Source organism: Pinus tabuliformis, chromosome 9 (genome assembly GCF_031772625.1).
Source record: "Pinus tabuliformis cultivar Carrire ecotype Pingquan chromosome 9, CPIR1, whole genome shotgun sequence".
NCBI classification, from domain to species: Eukaryota; Viridiplantae; Streptophyta; class Pinopsida; order Pinales; family Pinaceae; genus Pinus; species Pinus tabuliformis.
Window position 1 is genome coordinate 635,221,062 of NC_142307.1, and position 25,758 is coordinate 635,246,819.

The window sequence follows — 25,758 nt, forward strand, 5'->3', positions numbered from 1 at the left end:
CCCTCTTAGCAAGGAATGTGCCTTAGCAATTCTTCCCAACAAAAGCATCACACTAATCCACAACATCAGTCCTCTGCGTTGTTGATGCTTGGCCAACTGCCCCTCATCCACTGCGCTGCTACAACTTGTATTGCTACCCATGACACTGTAACTATCACTGCTACATCTGTACCGCAGCTCCCTCTGAATATGTTGCATCAAGCTGCCCATAACACTGTCACTAGTAACTGCTGAACTGCAACTCCTTATATTATCCGTTTCTACTACTGAAATGGATTCTTCACCATCCCCATCTTCTCCCTGAAGTAAACAAACTTTGTTCTTCATAGGGCCTTGGTGAGAATGTCTGCCACTTGTTCTCCTGTTGGGGTGTACCTCAATTGTACTGCCCCTCGTTGGACATAGTCTCTGATAAAGTGACACCTGATATCAATGTGCTTCGGCCGATCATGAAAGATTGGATTCTCAGAGAGCTTGATGCAAATCTGATTATCACACAAAATATTGATCGCTTCCATCTTTCTCCTGAATAGATTCACAAGCAATTTTCTAAGCCATATGGCTTCACACGAAGTTGTGCTAGTTGCCATATATTCAGCTTCAGCTGAGCTCAGAGCCACGATTTTGTTTCCTACTACACCAGGAGGTCATTCCTGATCCAATGTTGAAACAGTACCCAGTGGTACTTTTCCGATCTATTGAACTTCCAGCCCAATCTGCATCAGTGAACCCACTCAACCTGATGTCATTGCCTTGGGTGTACATTACTCCATGCTCGACTGTTCCTCATATATATCTTATAACATGCTTAGTTGCTACCAGTGCTCCCTCTTTGGTTCTACCATGAACTGAATGAGGGTGTTGACGGCATAACAAATGTCTGGCCTAGTATTGACCAGATACATCAGGGACCCTATGAACTGCCTGTTCAAGGTGGGATTGACTTCTTTATCTTTGCATGCATCAATCTTCTTCCAGTTGGTGATCATTGGAGTAGCCATAGGTCTACAGTCCTCCATTCTGAACCTTTTCAAAATCGTTGTAGCGTATCTCCCTTGCCTAAGGAAAATTTCACCCTTCTGCTGCCAAACTTCCAACCCAGGAAATAATGCATCCTTCCCAAATCCTTCATGTCGAATTTTGTAGCTAGGTTCTCCTTGCAATCTTTGATGAGCCTGGGTGATCCTGTCAGAAAGAGATCATCCACATATAAAACCAGGATTAGAGGCTCATTCTTTACAACCAGATAGTTGAGGTTAGGATCTACGTCACTCTTGACAAATCCCATCTTTTGCCAGTAGCCATCAATTCGACCATACCATGCTCTAGGTGCCTGTTTAAGCCCATACAGAGCTTTCTTCAATCTGCATACATGAGATTCCTTCTCATGTGTCTCAAAACCCTTTGGTTGTTCAATGTATACTTCTTCTTCTATCACCCCGTTCAAAAATGTCATCTTGACATGAGTCTCCCACCCCATCTGAGTTGCAAGGGATATCACGGATCTAATAGAAGTATACCTGGCTATTGGGGCGAAGGTTTCTTCGTAGTCTATCCCTTCCTTCTGAGCATACCGCTTAGCCACAAACTTGGCTTTGTATTTTTCTACACTGCTATCTGCAACATATTTGACTTTGTAGAGCCATCTCGACCCTACAACTGACTTGTCCTGAGGCCTAGGTACCGCTTCCCAGACATCATTGACCATCATGGAACTGTATTCCTCCACCATAGCATCTATCCATACTTGATGTTGAAAAGCCTCCTGAAAACTGGAGGGTTCTCCAACCTGAGCCACCAAGGCTTGGTATCTATCTGGCTGTCTATGCTCCCTTTTCTCGTTCCTGGGCGCCCCAACAAAATCCTCTACATCTCGTAGTATCTGTCGAAGTTCTCGGCTCGCTCTACCACTGGTAGTGGGTATATCTATCTGCTCCTCCTCTTCCTAAGGCTCCACCTTTGGAGTTTTTTCTTTAGGAGAAATACTAGCGGTAGTTTTTGTTGGTCGAAGTGGCTAAACCAACGGATCATCCTTTGACTGCTCTTCGGAAGGCATTTCTCGGGATTTTTTGAAGGTTATGTCTGTCCTCCATGAACTTCACATCCCTTCGAATTACGATCTTCCTATTCCCCGAAAGATAGATTTTATATGCCTTCGCATTCTCGCTATATCCTACAAGATATCCTTTCTTCGCAATCTAATCCAATTTCTTCCTCTTTTCTTCAGGTACATGCCAGTATGCCAAACTCCCAAATATCCTGAAATGACTCACCTTGGGCTTCTTACCGGTGAAGACACTCTTCGAAGAAATCTTACCTAATGCCTTGTGAGGAGTCCTGTTCTGGATATACACTGTCGTGTTGCACGATTCTGCCCATAGAAACTTTGGCATATCTTAATCATACAACATTGCCCTCGCTACTTCAACAAAAGTCTGGTTCTTCCTTTTTGCTACTCCATTCTGCTCTGGATTATAGGGGGTTGTCCACTCTCTTTTGATGCCTTCCCTTGCGCAAAAATTAGTAAAGTCCTTGTCGATGTATTATCCACCATTGTCTGAGCGCAATATCTTTATCTTCTTTCCTGTCAAATTCTCAACTAGAGCCTTGAACTCTTTGAATCGACCAAAAACCTCATCCTTGATTTTCATAAAGTAAATCCAAGTATTTCTGGAATGGTCATCAATGAATGTGACAAAATATTCGGCACCACTAAGAGCTTTTGTGGACATGGGTCCACAGATATCTGAGTGTATCAATCCCAGAAAACTCTTAGCCCTATTGTTGCTTCCGGAAAATGTTGCCTTGGCATACTTTCTTAGTGTCCATCCTCTGCATACATCATCTCGTTCGCTACTTAATTCTGGAACTCCTGATACTGTTTTCCCGAGAATTCTCAGAACCCCATGGTGTAAGTGTGCCATCCTCCTATGCCATAGTTCATTCAAATATTTATCCCCACTGTTGCCTATCAGTGCCATTGGAGATTCTAGTTGTGATCTATACAGCCTGTTACTTATGATTCCAATATGGGCCTTCTTTTCCAACTCAGGTGTTTGACATATACTTTCTCCTCAAAGAAGAAAATGTCATAGCCCTTGTTTTGAAGCTGAGATACAGAAAGTAAGTTCATCCCCAATCCTGGCACATGCAGCACATTGGTTACTCAAAGCCGATCCCCTGCTTCTGTTTGAAAGACTACAATACCTCTTACTACGGGGGTACACTTTACCTTATTTCCCATGGTGATCTGAAAATTCATCCTTTCTTCATGATAATTCAAAAAACATTCTCGTATTCCTGTCATATGCCAAGAAGCTCCACTATCTATATACCAAACCTCAGAGAAGGCAGAACTTGTTAGGCAAGCAACATCTTCTTCCAATTTGGAAGCTAACATAGAAAATCATTATCCATGTTTTTCGTGCTCTCTTCTTTCTATAGAGATCTGCATGAGTCCCTCGGAGTTGATGCCTCGACATCATGCTCCTGACTCGTAGTAGATTCTTCTATCCTGTTGCCCGATCTCTGCTCTGATACCATGTGAAAATTTCTAATACGAAATTCTACTGCAATAACTGATTTATTTCACCTACTTATCTCTCACAATAAGTTATTTATGAAAACCCTTCAATAAACATTAACATAAATTCTACTACAATTATCACATAATTACATAGAGAAAATAACAATGATATACAAGCACAAGAATCAATCACATCAACACAGTTGTTTTTGGACAATTGTCCCCGAAAAAACCCAATGTGGGAAAATCGGTGCAACAGATGAGGGTTTTATTAATCTTCAGCAACAATCGCTTTACAAGGAATTATTTCACAGAGAAACTGAGACACTATTGAGAGAAAACACCTGAGACAAAGTTTCTCCTCTTCATGGAGAAGTCTTAACACCCTGGAGACCCTTCACCCACCTCTGCATCACCTCTGCGTCACTCTGCGCCACTCTACATCACTCTGCATCAGTCTGCGTGAGGACTGCCTCTCCAATGGTGTTGTCTGCCTGCTCTTCCCCCTGTGTTGTCTCTCAAATGCCCTGCGTCACCTCCTCCTCAATCACTGACTGTTGTTGATACCCTCCTCTTCCTCCACCCTGCAACTCTCCCTCTGAAATTGAACTACTCCTTGATAATTGATTTCCCTCGAGATACTGAGTATTTGCCCGGTGTGTCTCCAAATGACTCTCAAGTCTTCTCTTATACTTTTCCTGTTGATGCATCAACGACGGAGATTAAGTCTCTAATCAATGGCTAAGATTAAAACAAATTTGATCCTCGTCACTTAGAAGCTTTTCACCCATATCTTTATTAATACCCATTAATATATTTATTTTCCCAAGTTTAGACATAGGAACCCATTAAAAATATTAATTGTTTTAATAACTCCTCATCCAGGTGGTATTTCTCCAAACGATTTCTAGGTCTTGGAGATCTCATGTGTTCTAGCCCCTCCACAAAATTTCGGAGCTAGAGTACATCTGATGCTACCCAAAATCAACACCTTTAAGAGGGAGCTTAGCATTGAGTTGTCTCTCCTCGACACTATTTCTTACTATTTCTTTTTCCTTTTTCTTTAAGTGTTAATTTCATTGAACAAGTCTCTTTTTCTTTAGATATTCAAAGACAAGCAAGAGACTAGGGGCATTGGTCACATAGCCAAGTGGCATTGCTCAAGTTTTGCATATTTTGCTTTAACTTTATTGGATTTCCACCTCTAGCCTTTTTGGCTTTAATAAATTAGGTTTTCTTCATTTAGACCTTTTTGGTGACCTTTGACAAGTCAAACACGAATGGGAAAGACATTTTTATGGATGGCATGAAGTGAAAAGGAAAGAGGGAATGTTTTATGGTTAGGATGTGGAAGACACTAGTTTCCTAGTAGTACAAGTTGACTCAAGAGATGACAAAACTTCTAAAGGAAAATTATGTGCCCCATGGTACGATAAGGCAAATAATAGAACTTATAATGTTATGAAGTGCTATCGGATCTCATTTAGTATTTACCACTTTCATGGCGTGACCCAAAAGTTATAGCACCACATCCAAGTAAGAAACCAATGCATGGAAGATCAAATAGAGCATGCTAAAATCAAAATGTATGATCAATAAGTGCATCTGTCAGTCTGATAGGTGAGGGTGGAGCATCTGATATACTACAACTGAGCTAACACAATCATATGTTTGAAGGAGAAACTAAGAGAACTGTCTAAGTATGGAGAGTTTGAGCAAGAAAACTCGTGCAGTCAAGAAAGTAACACCTTGTCAGGGTGCCTCTAAGATTACTCCTTGGGGGATAACAAGTACTATTTATGAAAAATCTGTGATGTTGTAATAGAATATATATGACAGATTTACGTATCCTTTGAGGAATTCAAGAATCTGTTTCCATTCATTTCAGGCCTTTAGCCATGATTATTTTTTCTGTTTTACATCCTTCCAGGGGATGATCTTGAAATGCAGAAAGCTTATACAATATCTATCTTTCTTTCTTATTGAAAGAAATTTACAATTTTTTTCTCCAAGGAAAAAAGATGATTAGCAAACCCAAAACTGTAAATATATGCAAGGCATAATAAGGATTTTATTAAGGACTTTAAATTTCAAACATATTTCAACAAATGCATTGGCAGAGGCCAATAATGTAGCTAATATAACTAGGTTTGAATAGACATGAAAACTAAGTGTTCATTTGTCACTTACCTTTTCTTCTACATCTCCAGCAAAAGAAGCTCCATCACAATACATAAGATTCACCCTATTCCAATTATAAAAGTCTGTAACATCCATTGATATGAAAAGGTATTAGTTTTTAGAAGATAAAATGGCTTCCCCTCTGGTGGGACTTTTTTCAACATCTATTATTACTCTACTCTACTAAGCTATACTCTTACACATCTTTTGAATATGTTTTATGCTCTAATAACCTTGTAGGATTTACATAGTCTCAAGCAGTATCAATATTGAAGACTGGAAATAAAATATGTTGCTCAATTATAATCACCAAGGAAAAATTTATTGTGGATACACTAAGAAATTATCATCATTCAATGCATGGAAGTCTCATCATAAATATTAGGAGACACAATTTCACTGTGCTTTTCATGTTTCAAACTGAAATAGATGTTTTTGCATCATTTCAATCATTTTATATTGTCCTTTGAATTTGTTCAAAAGTAAGCTTGAAGCTAAGAGACTTTTTAATATTTTATGTATCTCTTATGACTATCATATACAAAAATGTTAATTTATGGTATGTTCTATGCTTAGTGCAGTTTACTTCGATTTCTTTTTATTAGCCATTGTTTAGCAATCACATAAACATAAAGTAAAATGCAGATAGAACATTAATAGATCGAGAGAAAACAAGCCAAGACAAGAGACACCAGATGTGGCGGCTAGCCAGGAACAAACCCCAATGTGGGGAAACCCTTTGATCAATTCTTCTTTAGTATTCAATAGTTCAGCAAAGAGAAATAGTACAAATACATAAATCTGTAATTTTATGACAGCAGCAGCAAACCCTAACCAGCAAAGTCAAATCTGGTCAAACAAAATGAAATTGACCTTCAATATGCTTGGTCAATTTCCCAGTCATATAGTCCTCCAACAGCAAGAAGAAGCAGCCCATAAACAGTCCCAAAAACACAGTCAAACTGCAATCAACTAAAGTCAACCTGCTACCACAAACTAGGGCAGTCAACGTTGGTCAAACCAGAGGTCAGATTGCCTCGGTTTGCATGCCAAAAACTGTGGCCTGCCTAGGAGAGGCAGCCACACCAAAACCACACTCCTGAAAAGTCAACGCTTGGTCAACACTGGTCAAAACATCTTGCTGCAGCTTCTGCATCCTCCTTCCTTGCCCTTCTGCGTCCTCCTCCTTCCCACATGTGAGCTTCTCTTCCTTGTGTGTAAACCCAATCAACTAAGGAGAGAAGAATGTGTGAGAGATGAGATGAGTGAATAATGCCTCAACCTCACTTGTATTTATATGATATGTTGGGCATGTGTACCACACATTTAGCTGCCGGCCGACCTTAACAATTTGTCATGTAAATACAAATAAATTCATATCTCCATAAATACTTGTCAGAATCGGATAATCGTTAAATCAATCCTACACCTCTCGACGAGAGGAATCAAGGAAAAATATCAGCTGCCATAAATAAGATGACCCACATGGAGTTTGGCCCTAGTTGCCAATTTTAACAAAAAATCACAATGCAACAAAAACATAGGCCAAAGTTATAAACAATTTCATACAGAAGCATATTCCTATATACATAACAACATAGTAATGCATATCACACAACAGCATAGATATGTAGTAATTATGGAATGACTTGGCAGTGATTCCTAGGGCACAATAGAACCAAACATATCTAACTTTCTGATAAAAATAACTCTAAATGGTTGAATAAGTGTCCCTTAAGGGAATAGCAAACAAGTTGTCATAATCGTGAGGAAAGGAATTGCAAGCCTCCTAAGTCATGGAATTTTGTATATAGAATCCTTCCATTATTGTCATGGGAAGTGTTAGCACCCAAAACTGCACTTCAAGTGGTAAATGCCTCAAACACAAGCACAACTTTAGAGCAATTAAGAGCGGCTACCCACTATCACCAAGTGACTTCCTCTCTCACTTTAGGCTGGCTCTCCTCCAGCATGAAGAGGGTTTCCCTAGGAAAATGTATGATAAACCTTAGATTTAAGTGGATGGTGGGTTGTTAAGACCAATGCCAATCCAAGGGTTATGGAGTCTATGGATAAAAACAAAGAGAGCTTAGGAATAAGATGGAGAAGGACTTAGATAAGCCATGTGTTGATGTGCCATTACTAGTCCAAGCAGATTTTTTAGGTCATAGAGAGTAAATGAGGGGTCTTATGCAAGCAGCAAGATACGCCATCAATACTATGAATTACAACCAAGAGATAGTGTGCAACTAAATAATAATGAGGGAAAACTATAACATGAGCTTATAAGCAAACGATATTAGGTATAATGACTTCAAATGAATGAACAGCCCAACTGTATTTCACATTATCATATATAACTCAATAAGATTAGCAAATCTATAACATGTACCATACCAAATCTATCATTACATTATCATATATAACTCCATAAGATCAGCAAATCTATAACATGTACCATACTAAATCTATCATTATAGCAGCAAATTCCCAAAGATTACACAAAAGGGCTAAGGAGGGTTTAGAACCTTACACCTAGTCCTTGTTAATTTCTCTAACCCCAACAACCTGGCTAATTATTAACTTAGCAATTTCCATTATGTAAATTACTTATAATTGCAGATCTACTAAACCAGCCTAGATCCACCTTAACCTGGATCTATCAAGCGTCGAGAGGGATCTAATCTCACAAGGTGCAAACCTCTTTTTTTAGTGCAATACTTGAGGAAAGGTTTGCACCTTGAGAGATTCGATCCCTCTCAATGCTTAATAGATCTGGGTTAAGGTGGATCTAGGCTGGTTATATATTACTATATAATATATATATTCATATCTATGTGTTTCTTTCTTATTCCCTCTCTCTATTTGTCTCTCTCTCCCTCCCTCTTCCTCTCTACCTCTCTCTCTTCCCTCTTCTCTCTCTCTCTTCCCCTTCTCTCTATTTGTCTCTCTCTCCCTCCCTCTTCCTCTCTACCTCTCTCTCTTCCCTCCTCTCTCTCTCTCTTCCCCTTCTCTCTATTTGTCTCTCTCTCCCTCCCTCTTCCTCTCTACCTCTCTCTCTTCCCTCCTCTCTCTCTCTCTTCCCCTTCTCTCCTTCTCTCTCTCTCTCTCTCTACATTTCTCCCTCTATGTCTTTCTTCTTCCTTCCCTCTCTCTCTCCCTCCAACTCCTTCTCTCTCTTGAGTCCCAACTCTCACTTCCTCTCCCACCTCCCTTTGTCTCTCCCCCCCCCATCACTCTCTTTCTCACTATCTCCCTCCCTCTCACATTCTCTATCTCCCCTCCATCTTTGTGCATCCTTCTCTCTCTCGCCCTTCTCTCCCTATCTCTCCCCCCTCCTCTTCTCTCTCTTCCCTCCTCTCCTCTCTCCCTCACTCTCTCTCCATCTCTCCCTTGTCACTCCCTCTCTCTCCACCTCTATCTCTCTATGTCTTTGTTCTTTCCTCCCTCTCTCTCCACCTCTATCTCTCTATGTCTTTGTTCTTTCCTCCCTCTCTCTCCCCCTCCAACTCCATCTCTCTCTCCCCTCCCCTCTCTCTCCCACTTCCCTCACTCCATTTCCCCCATCACTCTCTCTCTCTCTCTCTCTTCCCTCCAATTATGTCACTATCTCCCTTCATCTCTCCCCGCCTCCCTCACCCCCCACCCCTCTCTTCCGTCCACTTTGCTTGTTGTCATCACTCTGATCCTTAGATAAGATGGATCTATGTTGGTTCTTACTAATACTATTTGTATTATGGAAATTTCACATCTTTAAGTATAAAAGCAATCTCATTTTTTATTTTATTAAGACCTTAAGATAGAGGGGTAGATATATCTCAAAACTAGTTATAACTTTTTTCCTTTTAGCTTCAATTAGAAAAATGTTATAAAATTAAATTAAAATAATATATTTTTATTGTGAAATAATTTATGGTTTTTGGGCATGTGGTATGGATAAGCCATGGTATTGGCCCATGGTATTGTAACAAATCTTATTTACAGGTTAATAATATCGATGGTAAAGTGGGGATGGATATTTGTGGTTAAAAATCTTGTCATATTATTATAAAATATTTTGATTGTGAAATAAGTTATGATTTTTTGGTATGTGGTATTGTTAAGTCATAGTATTAGCCCATGCTATTGTAACAAAGCCTATTCACAAGTTCATAATATCAATGGCAAAGTGGGGTGAATATCCATGATAAAGATTCTTGTCATATTGTTATCAAAAAAAATTGATTGTGATATAAGTTATGTTTTCTGGCCAAGTGGTATTGATAAGCCATGGTATTGTAACAAAGCCTATTTACAAGTTTATAATATCCATGGTAAAGTGGGAATGAATATCCATGGTTAAGAATATTTTTGTATTGTTATAAAATATTTTGATTGTGAAATAAGTTATGCTTTTTGATCATGTGGTATTTTAACAAAGCCTAATTTTTAAAAGTTAATAATATCCATGGTAAAGTGGTGGTCAATATCCATAGTTAACAATCTTGTCATACTGTTATAAAATATTTTGGTTCTGAAATAAGTTATTGTTTTTGGGTATGCCATATTGATAAACCATGGTATTGGCCCATGGTATTGTAACAAAGTCTATTCACAAGTTAATAACAAAATCAAAATACAAAATTGTATTTTATTATTTTTATTACTTTAACCTTTTACTATTAATTGAACCAACATTTAAATGTTTTCACTCATCCCCAGTCACTCTTAACTTCTTTAAGCTTTCTATTATTAATTCAACCAACATTTAAATGTTTGCACTCATCCTTGGTCATTTAATTTTATTTTTTTAATTAAGCCAACATTAACTTTTTTTTAACTTTTTATTATTAATTCAACCAACATTTAAATGTTTGCACTCATCCCTAATCACTTTAATTTATTTATTTTTCATTAAGCCGGCATTTAGAATTATGTACATACTTACATTACACCTTCACAACTACTCTATACTAGGTTGTAGAGCACCTCTCGGCACAATGAAAAGCGCAACCCAGATTTTAACATGTAAATATAAAGAGAATAACAATGAAAGAAAAATAATCACACCAATCTCATACACATGCACACAAATTTCTACCCTTCAGTTCTTGTGTTTCATTAATTAATCTTTAGCATACAAGGGCTCCCTTGTTGGGATAATATCCCTCTAAGGAAACATACAAATACAACAAAACCTAAAGATATTCCAAAGGGAAATTTTCATCTATCACACCAACTGGAAATTATTTTTCTAATTGTTAATTGTTAATTTATTTAACAATTTATCTGTTGTATGCTACGGCAAATATCAAATAATTCAAATTGTGATTTTCACAAATAAACTGTGGAAGAAAATAGCACTGGAAACTGAGAAAATCTAGCGCACACACATAAAATTTACATAATTATTTTTGGACAAATGTCCCCGAAAAAACCCATCTTGGGAAAACCAGTGCAACAGCTGAGGGTTTTATTATTATGTCGATGTGAGAAATTTTGAGTATAATAATCTGGATACCAAAATCTGGCTTATTGCATATAAAATACTGGCAAAAATATCTAGAGGGAAATTACTCTCACTCGAGGCAATTCTAACACTGGACTACCTCTGAAAAACAAGTCCTCCAAATGGGTCTCTGTAGGCCTTGCGTCAACCTGAAGTTGCCTAGCACACATGTTGCTCGAATTGTCTGCTAATCAAGTCGCCCTATCTGTTGTTGACTGGGAAAATGCTTCTCCGACACTTTGGAACCTCTGCTTGGCCTCTGGAACTGAAAACGTCTACCCTCTGAGGCTTCTGAACTAGGACTGCGCAACCTCCTGGAGAAACTTCGGCCTCTCTGCAAATGCACTCGCTGGATCTGGAAAGCTTCCTCCAACCTCACTGTCCCTGCCCCTCACTGTCTCTGATTCGATCTCTGGATTTCCAGCAATTGTTGTTGCTCTCTAGAAATCGAACTGTCGAGGAAATCAAACTTATCTAGTGTATTCTCCAAGTTCCCATCAACTCCTTCTTATAATCTTTTTTTGGAGCGCCAACGACCAAGATTAAAACTTAACCAAAGGCCAAGATCATATCAGAGTCGATCCATGTGAGTTTCTAGAGAATTCTCACCTTAACTTAATTAATATTGATTAATTAACCAATTTTCCTAAGTTTAAACTTAGGAAACATTAAAAATAGGTTAATAATCTAATTAAGCCATCTCTAGGTGGAATTTCCAGAAACGGTTTATGGGTTATGGAGATCTCATGTATTATAGCCTCTCCACCAAGTTTCGTGACTAGAACACGTCCGATGCTACAAAAACGATCATCCAACTGATCAAAACCCTGACTTGGTTGATCTAGATCATTCTCCCTTGCTACCCATTGCACTTCTCCTCGGACTCTGCACACTTGGATTAAAATCCTTCTTCACCCAATCACTGAGATCCTCACTATCTCACTATGTCTTGTGCTCAAAAGATGTGTCTTCTCCCTTAGCCTATCCCTCCTGTAATAAGTTTGAGTTATTGACAAAATCCACAACCTAATATTCAAAGTGATTGAGATTCAACCATAATTAATGGTTGAGACTTATCTAATTCACTAATACAAATAACTTTCCATTTCATTAGATTAACCCATTTTCTCTTATAAAATTCATTTACTATAATTTTTCATTTAATTGAAGTAATTTGCCAAGTTTAAGGGTCCTTTGGACAAATTCCACACATCTAGACACTTCAAACTTGTTACCCACCAAAAGTGGGTGACCCCTAGAAGAAGTTTTTCTCCTATTCATCTCTTACAATCGGCAACCAGCAACCCTTGAGAGCCACTTTGTAGCCGATATAACGTGCCATTATATCTCCACCATTTGCATCAGTCATATGTTTCCTCACCCATTTGTCTAGAGCACATGTTGGAAGGTGGGTTTATGATCATAAGGTACTTTATTCATTATGTAATCGAGTGCTTATGCTTGTTTGTATTTGGGCATTTTAACATGGATTATGGGGTGACTTGGAAAAAGGGTTGTGGTCGTAGTCTTGTTCCCTCACCTTAAATGGGGGGTTAATTGTCTATCCTAGTCTAGTGGAACCTCCCCTAATGTCCTATGGCTTTAGGAAGGGGCACTACTTGGGAAGCCATCATTGAGATAGTGTGGCCCCATCTATCCCTATTCCATACTTACCAATTTCCATTTTACATTATGAGCCCTTATTCCACCTCCTTTCTTCGGGCCAACTGACCATTGGTTCATTGGCATTTGGCACTCACACATCCTCATACATTGGGTGGGGCCTGGAAACGCTTCGTGGGACGTTGATGCAACTAAAAGAAAAGAAAAGAGAATATAATGGCCACAAGAAAAACAAAAGAAAAATCAAAATGCAAAGGATGGAAGGTGGGCCTTTGATCAAAAGGTACTTTATTCATTATGTAATTGGGTGCTCATGCTTGTTTGTGTTTGGGCATTTTAATATGGATTATGGGGTGACTTGGAAAAAGGGTTGTGGTCATAGTATTGTTCACTCACCTTAAATGGGGGGTTAATTGTCTATCCTTGTCCAGTGGAACCTCCCCTAATGTCCTATGGCTTTAGGAAGGGGCACTACTTGGGAAACCGTCATTGAGATAGTGTGGCCCCATCTATCCTTATTCCATACTTAACAAATTCCATCTTACATTATGAGCCCTTATTCCACCTCCTTTCTTCGGGCCAACTGACCATACAAAGCAAGCTCTCATTCCTCGAGCTACGAGCAATAATATAAGGAAAAAATCAAGAAATAGTAAAAGATAATATAAAGGGGTGGAAAAATAAAAGCCAAGCTAACTCATGTATCCACGATTGCTCCCTCCTCACATCTATACACCCAAGATGAGGTATTCCATCATAGTTGGTCCCTTTGACCATGGCACTTAGCCATGGATTTCTCTCCCCCTTCCTTCCATCATTATTCACATGGCACCTATCGATTGAAGGGTGGACTGAGGACATGTCACTTCCCTTTGGGGGTTGGGAACACCTAATAGGGTCATCTATTAGCCACTCCTACCTAGGGAGGTAACACCATTACGTGACTAAGGCCCCAATTTTGGAAGAGAAGCCACATATGAAGTGTTATTATGCCCATTTCTTTCAAGCTTGGTTCACTTAGATGCACTAATGATTAATGTACTTGATGATGAAAGTTGCAGCACTAGATATTGTGTGTAATTGGCAGGTGGTTCCATCTATAGGTTTGGGCAACTTAACTAGGGTCTAGGTCCTCCAGAGGGACATATTGACACCCACAGGTGATGCATTGAGAGCCATGGGACTCTGGACAGATATAGAGCATCATTCATAGCCATGGGCACCTTCAACACCCACAACTTCTGCACTTTTCCCTATATTATTCATGGGATGATGCACTTGGACCAGTTTGCCCCCAGACGACTTAGCATATATGTATGTGGTGTGGCAGTTGATCCAGTGCCTAAATGAGGTTTGTCTCATGCCTCAAGACATGGGAGGTCTAGCACCATCTTCAGTGCCCTCAACGTTGGAGTAGGGACAAATTCTCTCACTTGGAGACCCATGCGACCCAGTTTTGTGCCCTAAACCCACATTTGGGGGCCACAAGATGATTTGCACAAAAATACAAGGGCCAACCCCTAGATCTTGATTTTGGAGGCCTTCTACACTTATCATGGCACCAAAATGTGAAAATTCAAAAAACATGAAACCTATTGCAGCAACTGGAAATAATTCTCCTAATTGTTAAATTACTTTTTAACAATTTATTTACTATTTGCTACAGCAAATACTAAATCAATCACACTACAAACCTACACAAATAAAATTGTGGAAGAAAATAAACGTTGGAAGAAATGCCAGCACACACACATAAATTTACACAGTTATTTTTGGACCAATGGCCCTGAAAAAACCCAACTTGGGAAAACCGGTTCAGCAGTGAAGGTTTATTTTATTATGCAGCAGTGAAATCTAAGTACATATATGGATGCCCAACTGGCAATCCAAACAGCAAGAAAATCTAAGTAAAATACTGAAGGGAACCCTTCTCCCATAGGAAATCTCTAACGTGACTTTCCCTATCGAAACTCGGCCTCCTGGAGCACTGCGTCAACCTCTGCATCGCTGGTTGGACGACTTGCTCTAGACTGAGCTCAGATGAAGTCGTTTTGCCTCTGGAAGCTAAGAAAATCGTCCCTTCAACCCTCTGGAACTCTTTCCCGACCTCTAGAACTGAGAACGAATTTTTCTCCTCACCAAATCGATCTGCCTAACTGAAGCATTGTGCAGTCCCTCAATGCTGCCTCTCTGGGATAATTCGACTCACTTGTTGCTACCTCCCTGGATCTGGAAAATCTTTCCTCCGGCTCACTGTCCCTACCCCTCAATCATTGCTTCGATCTCACTAGCTCTCTCTCCGGCAACTGATTGTTGCTACTCTGGAAATCGATCTGCTCATGAAATCGAACTGCTGAAGTGATTTCTCCAAGCCCCATTGACTTCTTATAATCCTCTGTTGAGACTTCAACGACCAAGATTAGATCTTAATCGATGGCTAGCATTAACTTGAAGTCGATCCCTGTGAGTTACTAGAACATTCACACCTTAACTTAATTAATTCTAATTAATTAGTCATATTCCCTAAGTTTAGACTCAGGAAATATTTAAAAACTGACTAATAATTTAATTAAGTCATTTCTAGGCAAAAATTCTAGAAATGATTTCTGGGTTTTGGAAATCTCATGTATTCTAGCCTCTCCACAAAATTTCAAGGCTAGAACACATCCGATGCTAACTAACACTCCTTAGCGATGAATGTGTTCTAGTGCTCTATTGCACATCCTGTGACAACACCCTGTCTCTGCATCATCTCTTGTCACACTGTTGATGTCTATCTACTGCTGCCCACCAACTACTGCGCAACTCTGATATGTGGTGCATCTTTGTTGCTGTTGAACTTGTTGAATTGTTGCCAACACTACATCTGCACTGCAACTCCCTCTCCATCTGTTGTTGTTGCAACTGCAACATCTGCAACTGAAAAGCATCCCAAATACTGAATCAATTGTGATCAGTATGATGCATCTATCTCTCGAGTCTCAAAAAACAATAAACCATAATTAATTAATTAATAAGTATTAATAAACAATTATTAGTTATGGAGGGAAAAAAGTCAAATGACATGACCATTCACCTTCGTGACCAGTTATTGCCTATATAGGCAATGATCACGAAGGCATGTAATCATCATCCATTCACTCTTCAATAATATATATATATATATAAAACACATTTTGTGTCTTCTACAACTTTGTTCTTCTATCACAAAACCCACCTAGAAGGTGATGCCACTTCATTTTCTTTCTCTTAATGGAAATATGGTTGTTAGTACAAATAAGTATGGCATGTGGCCCGTGGGCTACTATAACTGAGGCATTTGCTTGCATCTAATAACATTGATCCATCCTACTACTGAATATTGTGGGCCCCCGTAGCAAGGTATTGATCCAAGAGGTGGACCTCCTCAAGGATCTTGCCCATCTGTTGCACTCTAGGGCTACAACACCAAGTCACCCCACTTCACTCCAGGGGGAATGTCAGCAAACATGGCGAAGTTTTCCTCCAGCCTAGAGGAAATCCTATCAATATTTGTTGATATTGCATGCTTCTCTTCCTTGTCCTTATTCAAGAGAGGACATTGGGTACTGTAGTGACCAAGCTCACCACATCCGAAGCACTTGACCTTTGACAAGTCCTTCTTCTTTCGCTGCTCCCCCTACCCCTGACTTGGACCCTTCAATGCAAGGGCCACATTCTCCTCCTCCTTCACCTACTTCGATCCACTGTTGCGACTGATGGAGCTCTTTAGAAGAGCTCGCCTCAATTCCTCCTGCTACAATTCAGCCCACATCCTGTCCCACTCTGGTAGCTTGTCTCTGCCCAAATGCTTTGGACAAAGACTTTCCATTCTTCAAAGACACTATTAAGTGCCAATCTCACAAGCTCTGTGGGTTGAGGCACTGCACCAACAGCTGACAACTGGTCTGGGGCCTCCTGAATCCTAGTGAGGAAGGGGTCTATGCCTTCCCCTTTTGTATCTGGATGAGCCTCAGCTTCTCCTCTAAGTACATCTTCCGCTGCTCGAAAGTGCCCTGGTACAACGTGGTGAGAGTCTCCCACATCCCTGGCAATCCCTTTGCCAGCTATGTGTGAAATAATGTGATCTCGAACACCATCAAGGATCAACCTCTTCGCCCGGTGCCATCTCCTTTTTGTACTCCTTTAACTGATCTGCATCCTGGGGCACAACTACCACTGAATCTATGTATGTTTTCAGGCCAAACTCATCTAGAAGGAAGGACATCCTTTCCTTCCAGATGACATAGTTGGAAGCAACATCCAACTTGTCCTGATCTCGAAGCCCAGCAGTGCTCATCTCAATAAATATCGAAAATCTCCTCTTCCCTTATGCTCAACTATTCGCACTCCCTTATGGAGTGAGACACTCTGCACACAACGATTGTTGATCTACAAGGGAAATCGAACTTCTTGAGACTAGAAGTTCCCTAAGGAAAATTTTCCTTCAATGTGTGCTCTTCTTCCACTCGACGCTAGCTCTGCTCTAGCAAACTACTGCAAAACCACTGCATCCAGCTAGAGATCTGCTCTGCAAAAATATTGGGCTGCTCCCTTTGCCTCTAGAATCCCTCGATCTGGAAAGATCAAATTTTTCTACCTCACACTCAGACAGATCGAATCTCGTCAAGAAACTTGGCCTCTCGGCAAAGTGACTGTGTTGCCTCTAGGGTTTCGATCTGTTGTCCTCACTGAACAGCGAAACTCCCTCTTCCTTTGCTATTGAGCTCTCTGGTTGATCATCTACACTCTGATACCATGTGAAAATTCGGAAAACCGAATCCTATGGTAGCAACTGGAAATAATTATCCTAATTGTTAAATTAATTTTTAACAACTTATTTATTGTTTGCTATAGCAAATACTAAATCAATCACACTACAAACTACACAAATAAAACTGCGGAAGAAAATAAACAATGGAAAAAATTATAGCACACATAAATTTACACAGTTATTTTTGCACTAATGTCCCCGGCAAAACCCAACTTGGGAAAACCAGTGCAGCAGTGAGGGTTTATTTTATTATGCAGTTGTGAAATCTAAGTACATCTATGGATGCCCAACTGGCAATCCAAACAACAAGAAAATTTGAGTAAAATACTGAAGGGAATTACCCTTCTCCCATAGGCAATCTCTAACTGGACTTTCCCTATCAAAACTCGACCTCTTGGAGCACTATGTCAGCCTTTGTGCTGCTCTGCGTAGCTGGCTAGATGACTTGCTCTGGACTGAGCTCAGATGAATTCATTTTGCCTTTGGAAGCTGAGAAAATCATCTCTCTGACCCTCTGGACCTGAGAACAAATTTTTCTCCTCACCAAAATGATCTGCCTGACTGAAGCACTGCGCAGTCCCTCAGCAGTGCCTCTCTGGGATAATTCGACTCGCTTCTGCCTCCCCGGATTTGAAAAATCTTCCCTTCGACTCACTCTCACTGCCCCTCAATCACTGCTCGATCTCACTGACTCTCTCTCCGACAACTGATTGCTGCTACTCTAGAAATTGATCTGCTCATGAAATCCACTGTTGAAGTGATTTCTCCAATCCCCATTGACTTCTTATAATCCTTTGTTGAGACTTCAATGGCCAAGATTAGATCTTAATCGATGGCTAGGATTAACTTGAAGTCAATCTATGTGAGTTTCTAGAACATTCACACCTTAACTTAATTAATTCTAATTAATTAGTCATATTCCCTACATTTAGACTTAGGAAATATTAAAAAATTGACTAATAATCTAATTAAGTCATTTCTAGGCAAAATTTCCAGAAACGATTTCTGGGTTTTGGAGATCTCATGTATTCTAGCCTCTCCACAAAATTTCAAGGCTAGAACACATTCGATGCTACAAAAACTAACACAAAAGGCCCTAACGTCAGCCCTCTAAATGCCCACGCAAACATGATATCAGCATTAACGGCTAGCATTTGTGGAGATAAAGTTAAATTTGTAAAAGCTACTAGGTCGGCTTGTGACCTAGGCATTTACTTGCACATTATTTTATTATTAGAGGGGCCTGTAGGCTAAAACAAGATATGTTAGACCACAAATATAATGGAGAGGCATTATTTGTGTTGATTCTTCAAGTGCAATAGATAGAAGCGTTATTTTCTAAAAATTGATAATTACTTCCAATGATGTAGAGATTATATTTAGCACTTCCAATTAATCATTAAGCAATTATACTTCAGAAATTGAACCATAAAAAGCAGTAGGACAGTAAAGATCACAATGAGACAATGATGCACAAGAACATCACCACATTTACCCTAAGAAAACCCACTTGGGGGAAAAACCCAACAATTATTTCCTTAGAGAAATTATTCACTTCAACAAGAGATACAATCTGATCCTTACAGTCAAAATAAAGTCAACTTGACCAATAGCAAAACCCAGGTCAAACTGCCTGCCCAAAAATTTGGTCTACCTAGGAAGGTCTGACCAAAAACTCAGTCTTTTGTGTTTGCTTCAGAAACTTGGCTTTCTACGTCTGCTTTAGAAACTTTACTTTATGTGTCTACTTCAAAAACTCAGCTTTCTATGTCTGCTTCAGAAACTCGGCTTTTTGCATCTGCTTCAGAAACTCGACTTTCTACGTCTTATCTCCTTTGCTTAGATGAGCAAAAGATATCTTTTCTTTTAAGATCCAAATTGTGTCTTGAGGAGGAGGAGGAGGAGTGATGTATAGATAGTGTTTTGGGTGGCTGAATGGGTGCCACTTCAACTGGGGCTGTTTTGACTTGAAGAAGGGCCAACTTGACAACTTTGGAGCCAAAAATTCAAAATTCAAAATTTTCTCTTTTGAAACTGACATGAATAACATGTCTTATATTGATAATTACATATATTTCAAGGGCTAAAATATTAATTATGAAGAGTCAAGACCGACCATGACTACAATATTCAACACTCCCTCTTAGTTAGGGAGGTATTTATAAGGACTTCTTCAGATGCTCTCTTGTTGAAAACTTTCTCTAAGGAAAGATTGAATGAGCTAGTTATGTTGATGTGTCAATCCATTACCTGTGGAAAGCATCATGCTCAACAAGTCGTCACTTGGAGCAATTCATCAATTATCCAAGTCATCACTTGGAACCTGGTCAACACCTGTGACCTATGGTGAAACTCTAGGCTATTACTATTCCTGCATGTTGATTGAATGGTAACTGTCATGCCCGATGCTAAAGGCACTCACCCGCCCACCTGCGGAGCACTACGGGCCTTGATTCTCTCTGGATCATTCTTCCCTAGCCACAATACATGGCCCCTAGTCAGTAACTTTGACCTGGTCAATGCCCTTGACCCTAGGGAGAATGTCTAAACCTTGATGCTATAACATCAACACTCTCTTTGATTGAGGGAAGCGTTCTCAATTGATCTCAGTTAATCCTTGAAGTATATAAACTTCACCCTAGGACAAAGGCTTTGTGAGAATGTCAGCATTATGCTCATCTGTTTAAATGCATTAGAGCTTCACTACTCCCTTTTTGTACCATGTCTTGGTACTATGATCTTAATGTGCTTTGACCTGTCATCAAGGTCATCTCCTGCACTTGATCAAGCAATCCAGCAAATAGCTTCCGAAGCCACACTGCTTCACAACTCGTCAAACTAGCTATAATATACTCAACTTCTGCAATCCAGAGTGTGACAGATGTCTGCTTTCTGCCCAAGCAAAATCCAAAATGACTCATCATTCTAATGTGCTCTTCCTATATTTAGCACTCTCTTCCTATATTCACTACTCCCTATTTGTACCATGTCTCGGTACTATGTAGTATGATCTAAATGTGCTTCGACCCATCATCACGATTATCTCCTGCACTTGATCAAGCAATCCTGCGAGTAGCTTCCGAAGCCACACTGCTTCACAACTCGCCAAACTAGCTACAATATACTCGACCTCTACAGTCCTGAGTGTGACAGATGTCTACTTCCTACCCAAGCAAAATCCAAACTGAATCATCATTATGATGTGCTCTTCCTGTATTCAACACTCTCTGCCTAATCTGAATTTGTATATCCTTGCAACTGTACTTCTCAATTCACATCCAATTGTACCATGTCAGTACTTCAACGCATGTTGTGCCACAGATACCGGTCACCCTAACTGGGTGCTCCCTTTGACATTGAAATAAATCATGTTGTGACAATCTTGGCTTCTACCTCTCCCACTTAGCTTCTTCAAATTAGTTACCATGGAAATGGCCATGGACTGGTTATCCATCATCCCAAATTTTTGAAGGATCGTGATAATATGCTTACTCAGCTTCTACCACACCTCTAGTTCCAAGAAGTAAGGTATCCAACAACCAAGATCCTTTATCCCGAACTCAGAGGTCAACTCCCTCTGACATTGAAGCAAGGCTTCCTGCGGTAATCCTAACTACTCCCTCTATCATGGAAGCAGACCCTGCTACCACTGTTGCTTCCTCTGTCACATTAGTCCTTCTATTTCTATCAAAAATAAATCATCTAATAGCAAGATCCACCAGGAGTCATCAAATCATCAATCTGAGAGTACCATGCCTAACGTCCGTACAAAGCCTTCTTTATTCTGCAAACATGAGATTCCCTCTCATGTACCTCAAAGCCTTGAGGTTGTTCTATGTACATTTTTTTCTCAATTACTCCATTGAGGAAAGATGTCTTCACGTCCCTATGATGCAATTTCCAACCCATAACAGAAGTAATATAAATAATAGTTCTAATAAAAGTGTATCTGAAAACTGGAGCAAATGTTTTACATAGCCCTTTGCCTCTTTCAAGGAGAATCCTCATGATTCTTGCTTTGTACTTCTCTATTTCCATCTACTACATACTTGTATATCTACTTGGAGGTCACCACTGACTTTTCTCAAATCTTGGCACAATCTTCATTATGGCATCCTTCAAACTTGCTAGCCTGCCTACTCCCTCTAAACTAAGACCTCTTGTGGTCATAAAACACAATGATATTACAACTTCTCCCTCTTGAACACAAATCATTTTGTTAGAATCCTCTTGTCACAAGATTTGCTTCATTCTTCCCAATGCTTTCATCTACTACCATAGTCTCGGCAGCGCTTATGATGTACCTACAATCCTCACTTAAGAGGTCATGGAAGAAACAATTATGACTTATCAAAAGAGACAAAGACAAGAGACTAATAATAAAACAATAATAATCAAGGAAGAGACATATAAAGAACTTATCTTTTGAGGATTGTAGGGATTTGCCAACTCCCTCTTGCTCCTAGCCTATTTGAAAAATCAACTCTCTTGCTCCTAGCCTATCTGCGTAATTGTCAAAAATCTATTTGTAACTTTATCCACCTAGTACAACATCTCCTTATCATTAGTTGTTAATGTTGTTGTAGTGTCATTACTAGATTTCTTATGATGTGGATGCTCATCATTACCATTGCCCTTCCTCTTCGTATCGTTCTTCCTTTCGGTGCATTGATTTTTATAATGACTAAACTTGTGGCCGAAAAAATTGAGTATACTTCTTTTCTTGAGGAGTTGGTCTTCTACCTACATTCTTTTGAAACTTTCCAAAATTTCTCCTTACTCTACCATTTTTAGAGATGCTTGAGAGTCATCATCTTGAGGTGTTGGAATCTTCCCCTATGAGACAAGTCTAGATTCTTCTTGAGTACATGCGGTCCATAGATCCTCAAAACTTGGAATCTATTCTCTGCCACAAATATTAGATGCAAACGAGTCTCATGAGTCAGGAAAACCATTAAGTGTTGTAATCACAAGTTCTTTATAAGAAATAATTTCATTAATTTCTTGAAGTTGATCTCTTAGTTGAGAGATCCTCATGAAATATGAGGCCACAATATCATCTCTTGTCATTTTAACATCATGAAGCTCATTCTTCAAACTCATTACTTGACCAATGTTGTTGATGGTATATAATCCAACCAAGGCATCATACATCTTCTTTGAAGTGTCAAGATTTGAGACATATGGAATCAAATGATCTCTGATAGACTCCACAATAATATGCATGGTTGTGATGTCATCCTTCTTACATTTTGCTTTCCCTTCATTATCTATAGGTTCAGTAACCTTTCCCTTCACAAGATCCAAAACATCATTCTTTGCAAGAATGATGTCAATCCTTGTTTTCCATGCCCTAAAATTTGTAACACCTTTTAACTTGTTTTTTTGTCTTAGTACAGGAACCCATGGTCATAGATCTGATCCAAAAATTAGATTTGCAAAAAAAAGATGATTTCAAAAGTGATCTCAATGTCCTCTTCCCTTCCTTAAAGCTCTGAAACTGTAATATTCATAATTAGCTATGGCTAACTGGAATATTCGATTTTTTTCAATTTTGCCTTCTATAGTTATGTGTAAATAAAAAGGTGAAGAAAAGGGGGCATAACTCACTTTTAGAATAAAAGTCACCTCCTAGTAGCACAACATTGTGACTTAAAGGGGAGCCAAGGGGGCCAAAGGACCATGCAGAGATGGGGCCCATGAAGACACTTGGAGGGACTGTGTAGATGGGGAAAGGAACACGTGGCAAGAGGAGATTACGTTGGAGGAGGTGAGCCTTGGGATCGAGAGAGGCCAATGCTATAAAGGAGAGAGGAGCCTCCTCATTTTGGCATTCGATTATGAGCATTTGAGCTAGTCACTTCGACTTGGAGCACGCTGGCTATTTAGCCTGTCTGCAGCATTGTTTAGTGCACTGAGTGTCTCCGTTCGGAGATCTCACCCTTAGCCCCGGGGGACTTCGAGTGCCTACTCAGGCAAGGTATTCTCAGCAGTCTTTTTGCAGTTTGGCATTGAGGTGGAGCTAAGCATTGGAGGACTGCACAGTCTTGAGAGAGAGGGACGCAATTCTTTTGGGGGTAGTTCCAGATTGAGGATTTGTGGAGAAGTTGAGCCGGGATATTGAGCAAGGGATCAGCTCTTGCATATTGGAGTGGTTTGGCAGAGTTTCAGGCAGTATTTTGGAGGATTCTACTCAGTGGCAGTGCAGGGCCTTGAGGGATTGCGTGATTCCCCAAGGGGGTGATTTTAGGGGGTTGGCCATTTCAAAAGAGTTTTCTGGATTTTTCTAGGTTTTCTAAGTAGAGGCGGATTCCAGAGTTTCAGCATTTTCTGAGGAGAGGAACAGCCCCAAATCCTCATTTGATTTCCAGTAGTAGCAGCAGCACAGCAGTTCTCCAGCAGCATCCACACAGTTCAGAGAGAGGCCATTCTTTTGATATTCGGAGTGTATATCTTCACTTGCCTGGTGCAAGTCGAGGTGCCATCCTTCTGATCACCTCCTATACTCATTCCATTACTCAGTATAATAAAATGGCTTAGCATTTCTCTCTGCATTTCTTGAGTATCTGCTTATATTTCATGTTTACATTATTATATGCTGCACCACTGTTATTTTTATCATTTTGAGTTTCCCGGTTATTATATTATTTGTGCGTATTTGGTTGGAGTTTACTGGGGTTTTGGGGAATATCTCTAAAACGGGATATTACAGTGGTATCAGAGCATAGATCTGGCTCAGCCTGTGGAGCTAGCAATCTATGACACCGGGGGAAAAGCCCTACATTTGTTACAGAGGTAGGAGATACAAAGACACTGGGCGTAGGTTGGAAAACACCTACGGAGAGGGACACTGTGTTCCGGTGGTGGACACAGAACAGGAGGAGCCTGTGGTGGACGCAGAACAGAAGGAGCCTGTGGTGGACGCAGAGCAGGAGGATCCGATGGCAGATGAGGATGGGAAGAGATTTGCGGATATGCTCCTCAAATCAGTGCAGGATCTGTCGAGGCAGATTGAGGTGATGGGGCAGAGATTCACAGCAGTAGAGGCTAGACAGCGTGAGAGCCCACGGGTTTTCCAGGTTGGTGAGGGATCAGGTGCATCCCACCATTTGCCAGAGCAGCATGATACTACTCAGTAGGTGGCCTCACATGCCCCTACACGCTCTACCATGCCCACTTTCTTAGGAGCAGACACGGGGGCCGGAGCCCAGCAGGAGGCAGAGCCCGGTCATATGGGCGATTATTTTGCAGAGTACCAGGCCTATGGGCAAGAGTTCAGGGAGGCTCTCTCATTCAAAGACTTTGTTCAGCTCCAATGGGATAGTAGACCCCACGACCATCACAGAGGATACTGGCATTATCATGATGGTGACACCCACCGTGCAGCTAGTAGATTCCACTTGCCTACATTTGATGGTTCATCAAACAGTTCGGCAAAGTCTTGGGTGGAGAAGCTGGACATTTACTTCCAGCTTAACCAGATGTCGGAGACAGAGGCCATCAAGGTGGCGACATTACATTTGGATGGTGAGGCCCAGGATTGGTGGTTCCATGGGATGGTTACACTCGAACACTCCACAGTGACGACATATGTCGAGTTCACCAGGAGATTGATAGAGAGGTTCGACCGGAGGGATCCAGAGCAGCACTTTGTTGAGCTGACGAGGCTCAAACAGACCGGGAGCCCAGAGACCTACATTGCAGATTTCTTGAGGGTTTCAGTGATGGTGCCAGATCTATCCACGGCACGGAGGATCTACATGTACGTTGAGGGGTTAGCAGAGCCACTTCGGGGTTTAGTCCGATCCACTAGACCAGCCACACTCCAGGATGCTATCAGCAGGACCCGGGATTTACAGGATGTCTTACCCAGGACCCGGACACCTTACCCCCAGAGACAAACTTTCTAGTCTAAGGGGAAGGATGTGAGGATTCCGCCTCCAAAGGGGAATCCAGGACGAGTACAGATTGATGACGATGCCAGGAGGGAGTTGAAGAAGAAGCGGTTGTGCTTTACCTGTCAAGAGCCGTGGGCACCAGGACATAGATGTGCTGCTGGCAAAGCACATTTTATTGAGGTCTTCTCCGAGAGTAGCGGGGAAGAGGATGAGGAGGATGATGTGGAGGCAGGAGGTAGCCATGCAGCGC

The 25,758-nt window shown here is 40.4% G+C and overlaps 1 protein-coding gene across 1 annotated transcript in view; it reads right to left on the reverse strand.

Moving 5' to 3' along the window:
- Positions 1-25,758, reverse strand: part of LOC149150233 (uncharacterized) — a 74,050-nt gene that overhangs the window by 33,403 nt on the left and 14,889 nt on the right. Inside the window, exon 5 of the mRNA XM_089442741.1 lies at positions 5,717-5,790. Within this exon, the coding sequence (XP_089298867.1) occupies positions 5,717-5,790 (74 nt within the window). The remainder of the gene's footprint in view (positions 1-5,716; positions 5,791-25,758) is intronic.